The sequence below is a fragment of the Ipomoea nil genome, unplaced genomic scaffold (genome assembly GCF_001879475.1).
Source record: "Ipomoea nil cultivar Tokyo-kokei standard unplaced genomic scaffold, Asagao_1.1 scaffold0202, whole genome shotgun sequence".
NCBI classification, from domain to species: domain Eukaryota; kingdom Viridiplantae; phylum Streptophyta; class Magnoliopsida; order Solanales; family Convolvulaceae; genus Ipomoea; species Ipomoea nil.
In genome coordinates, this window is record NW_017616630.1 from 254,582 (window position 1) to 259,444 (window position 4,863).

Below are 4,863 nucleotides of genomic sequence, written 5' to 3' on the forward strand. Positions count from 1 at the left end.
AAACAAGACCCCCTCTCCCTAATTATCTGTAAGTTTGAGCGGTAAGCGAAGACGAAGACAAAGTGCGAACTCAACGTCTCAACGACCCATCTGTTTGTCTTTCCCACGCCGTCCAGCCTGAGCCATAGGCCCATAGCGAAGGTTTGGATTCTCAAGAGTAGCCGTTCGCGCAGCACATCAGTCCTCAACGGGTACGCAAATTAGCAAATTAGGGATTTAGGGTTCTATATAAACTGTGGTAATCTACTAGCTTGCAATCACAAATTCACAATTAGTAATCTTTTATTCTCCTTGTATAGTTGTATTGTCGAATTTTTTCGCGACCGGGCGACGGCAGAAAAATTTGGAATCTGAGAATCTGGGAGACTGGGATTCAGCCTTCAAGGTACTCTACTTTGAATGTTATTTATTTATTTTTTATCTATCTTTGTTATTTATTAATTGCAAAACCAGAGAATTAATTAACTGTTGCCATGTTGGCTGCATTATCAATAAGTTTATCAGTGAAGCAAACGCCCTCGCTCCTCTCCCTTTCTCCCTCACGCTCTCCGGCGGACGCCCTCTCCCCCCAGGCGTCAGGCCTCAGTCAGTCAGGGTAAAATTTTGTACTGTAATATGTTATTTTTAATTTTGTATACTGTTTATATATTTGACATGATTATGTATTTATATATGGAGAAATTGACTTCTCAATTTCATTGTGTCAAAAATATAATTTAAATTTTTGGAGACTTTGGATATTGAATAATTTGTCAATTTTTGGTAACCGACGGTCGGTTATAGTATTTATGTCCGTCTATTTAGGTAGGTCGGTCGGTGATGGCGGTGAAAATTCCCTTTTCTGGTCGGTTATGTGACCGGTCAACCGGTTGCTCACCCCTAATCTACTGGTAAGGAGGAAGTTTTGAAGAACCAAAAAAGCTTGAGGTACAGCTAAGAGGTTCCGCAATTTGCCAAACCTCATTTCTGAGGTTCAGAACTTTTTGTAGAACCTCAACTTCACAATAAATAGGCAGCATATTGTTTCTGATGAGAGCTCTAATATTGTTGTATTGGGTGCGAAAGACAAGTTAAGAGGTAAATAGGCAGCATATTGTTTCTGATGACAGCTGATTGTTGCATTTTGTAATTTATTGTTGATGTTCAACATTTTGTAATGTTGTGTAATATCATTTTCTAACAATTAAATTAACTTAATTTAAATAGTTATGATTTAGTTATTAATGTTATTGTGATTTTTTAAATAAGTTTTGTTACCTTTCAAGTATTTAACTTTAGTGTTTCGAATTCGTGTTTATAATTGTCGAAATTTGAATTTCAAAAATGAATTTTAAAAATGAATTTTAAAAATTGGAGAAATGAAAAATTGGAAATGTGAAAAACAGAAAAATGAAGTGAACGGGTCTTTAAATGGCTCAATAGAAATCATCTACTATTTTCTTTGGCTTCTGATATGTGTGTGTATATACACATATATGTATTTATTTATTGATATGACAAATGATCATTTGGTTTTTATGTACAGACAAGAAGATGTTGGGTTCCTTGCCCATATTGCCGCTCCCTGCCCCACCAGAGGATGGGAATCTTGGTCCATTGCCTCCTGCTCAGTTGACAGAAAAAGATATCGATGAGCTTAAGTTGGTGAATGAGGAGGACAAGAGCAAAAGTAATTTAGCTCCAACTTCAGTTGCAACCCATACAAGAACAATTGGGATTATTTATCCACCTCCTGATATCAGAAGCATTGTTGACAAGACAGCTCAATTTGTGGTGAAGAATGGTCCAGAATTTGAGAAAAGGATTATTCAGAGCAATGCAGGCAATGCAAAGTTCAACTTTTTAAGTGCCTCAGATCCTTATCATGCATATTATCAGCATCGTTTGTCTGAAGGTCGTGCACAGAATCAGGATTCTGCTCAACAGCAGCCTTCACAGCCACCGGATTCAGATGCTCCAGAATCAACCCCTGCTGTACCTGCTGCTGATGCTGTTGATACAACAGCAAAGTCTGATCCTTCTGCACAGTTTAGGACTGTACGCAAGGTTCTTGAGCCGCCAGAAGCAGAACAGTATACTGTTCGGCTTCCTGAAGGGATCACAGGGGAGGAATTGGATATCATTAAGCTTACTGCTCAGTTTGTGGCAAGGAATGGGAAGTCTTTTCTGACAGGGTTGACCAGTAGGGAGATCAATAATCCTCAATTTCATTTTTTGAAGCCTACTCATAGCATGTTTATGTTTTTCACTTCACTGGCAGATGCCTATTCAAAAGTCCTAATGCCTCCTAAAGGCTTGACTGATAAACTGAGGAAGAGTGCTACTGACATGACTACTGTTCTAGAGCGGTGCCTGAATCGGTTGGAGTGGGAAAGGTCACAGGAACAGGCTAGGCAGAAAGCTGAGGATGAAATAGAACAAGAGAGACTGCAGATGGCTATGATTGATTGGCATGATTTTGTTGTGGTTGAGACGATAGACTTTGCTGATGATGAGGATCATGATTTACCTCCTCCTATGACCCTTGAGGAGGTTATTAGGAGGAGCAAGATGTCTGGTGTGGAGGAAGAAGAGTTTGTTGAGCCAGGGAAGGAGGTAGAAATGGAGATGGATGAAGAAGAGGTGCAGCTTGTTGAAGAAGGTATGAGAGCTGCTACCCTTGAGGAGAACGCTGTTCAGAATTCTGAAGTTAAGGCAATTACAGAGGACCAAGAGCCACCAATGAGAATCGTTAAGAATTGGAAAAGGCCTGAAGAGAGGATCCCTGCAGAAAGAGACCCAACAAAGTATGTTGTCTCTCCTATAACTGGTGAGCTGATTCTGATTAGTGAGATGTCCGAACATATGAGGATCTCTCTTATTGATCCCAAGTACAAGGAGCAGAAAGAGAGAATGTTTGCAAAGATTAGGGAGACAACCCTTGCTCAGGATGATGAAATTTCTAGAAACATTGTTGGGCTTGCTAGGACACGTCCTGATATTTTTGGTACCACAGAAGAAGAAGTTTCAAATGCAGTCAAGGCTGAGATTGAGAAGAAAAAGGAAGAGCCCAAACAAGTCATATGGGATGGCCACACAGGTAGCATTGGTCGCACTGCTAGCCAGGCAATGTCCCAAAACAATGCAGAAGATCAGTATGATTTTGCAAATGATGCAAGGAACCTTCCTGGCCCTCAAGCTCCACCCCCTCCCAGGCCTGGTGTGCCATCAATTCGACCACTTCCTCCACCACCTGGGTTGGCACTAAATATTCCTCGTCCTCCTAATAGTTTCCCTTATCCAACCCCTGGTAATCCTGGCGTTATGCCACCACCTCTTCCCAGGCCTCCTGTGGTTAACACGGTGCCTCAGGTGCAACCTCCACCTCCTAACATCCCACCTATGCCTGGGCAACATCTTATGGTAAATCGTCCTGCAATGCACCCGTCAATGTCCATGAATGCTCCTAACATTTCTTTACCACCACCACCTGGGTCTCAGTTTACACCTCTGGGTGTTCCTCGAGCCTTTGTTCCCCATCCCATGTCCCAGCCTGGGATGACTATTGTCCCACCACCTCCAATGCCCCATGGAATGCCTCCACCACCTCCACCTGAGGAAGCTCCACCACTTCCAGAGGAACCAGAGCCTAAAAGGCAAAAGCTTGACGAGTCTGTTCTCATTCCTGAAGACCAGTTCCTCGCTAAGCATTCAGTATGGGAAATCTTTTTGTTGATGTCCTTCCTACCATTTTTATTGATCTCTTTTCCTGCTGCACAATTACTAATTTAATTGCAATTATGTTGCATTTTTTCTTTGTTACAGGGACCTGCCTGTATCAGCATTGCTGTACCAAATGTTGATGAAGGAAATCTCAAAGGGCAAGTATTGGAGATCACAGTGCAATCCTTGTCTGAAACTGTTGGCAGTTTGAAAGAGAAGATTTCTGGTGAGATCCAGCTGCCTGCTAACAAACAGAAGCTGAGTGGAAAGGCTGGGTTTCTCAAGGACAATTTATCACTTGCATATTACAATGTTGCACCAGGAGAAACACTCAATCTTTCACTTAGAGAACGTGGTGGCAGAAAGAGATGAAGATTGTTAGTTGGCCAGGCCTTGGAAAGGTTCATATTGGAACTATGGTTGCCATCAAAATCCTTCTTGGAATATCTAGGCTTCATTCTTTGTTATGTTAATTTTGAGATTTTATTGGTTGTGTACCTCTAATAGTACTTTTTCAAGCTTTGTTAACCCTTTTAAGCTGATGGTATGGTAATCCAATACAGAATTGGCATCTTGGTGAGACATCACTGAGGCTAATGGGAAGTTCTGTATATCTATAAACTGCAATTTGGTAGTGCAGCTTCTTTTTATGTGACTAATTATGTCTTCTCTTGATGTGCAGTTGCTCCTTTCCCAACTGAGGTGACAACTGAGCTTCACCTGCTCTGTATTGGAGGGAATTGTTCTTTCTCAAATTTCATGTTATTGATGTTTTCCTTTATTATACAATTTTTGTTTCTTTTTTGAATTTCTTCTTAGCACGTGGTATTCTGATGTCTTGTATAGATTATAGAATGTGGGTTTCTTTTTGTAGGAGATGGGGTTGTGGTAAGAGTACTGCCTTTGCTGACTGCTGAGAACATGCATTTATATCTGGTGCATTCTGTGTATGTTTGTTCTTTAAAAACCCATGTTATGAATTTAGTGTGAGCTAAGTGGAATCTGATGCTTTTATGTCAGTTCACAAAAATCTCACATTTCAATAGATCTTGGGCCAGGAGACAAAGTGATGACCAATTGAGACACTAAGGACAATAACTATTAAATCAAGTTTAGTTCACGGAATAAGCTTATAATAGAAGTGTTTGCTCTAAAATATAG

The 4,863-nt window shown here is 40.8% G+C and overlaps 1 protein-coding gene across 7 annotated transcripts; it reads left to right on the plus strand.

The window, feature by feature from the left end:
- Positions 1-4,483, plus strand: LOC109189056 (probable splicing factor 3A subunit 1). 7 transcript variants are annotated; one of them, XM_019339766.1, is made up of 5 exons: positions 1-191; positions 300-385; positions 454-595; positions 1,526-3,693; positions 3,805-4,239. In XM_019339766.1, the coding sequence occupies exons 4-5, from the start codon at positions 1,534-1,536 to the stop codon at positions 4,072-4,074; spliced, it is 2,430 nt and encodes an 809-aa protein (XP_019195311.1). In that variant the 5' UTR covers positions 1-191; positions 300-385; positions 454-595; positions 1,526-1,533; the 3' UTR covers positions 4,075-4,239. The 7 variants fall into 7 exon arrangements, with proteins under 7 accessions (XP_019195311.1, XP_019195320.1, XP_019195331.1 ...); XM_019339775.1 differs by having other exon boundaries at positions 497-595; XM_019339810.1 differs by lacking the exon at positions 454-595 and adding an exon at positions 4,385-4,483 and having other exon boundaries at positions 41-191; positions 3,805-4,103.
- Positions 4,484-4,863: the final 380 nt, after the last annotated feature.

Bases quoted from the DNA above. Each gene is read 5' to 3' on its own strand.
- LOC109189056 (XM_019339786.1), top strand. From the start codon at position 1,534: ATGTTGGGTTCCTTGCCCATATTGCCGCTCCCTGCCCCACCAGAGGAT. The intron at 3,694-3,804 runs GTATGGGAAATC...TCTTTGTTACAG, and splicing joins AGTTCCTCGCTAAGCATTCA to GGACCTGCCTGTATCAGCAT.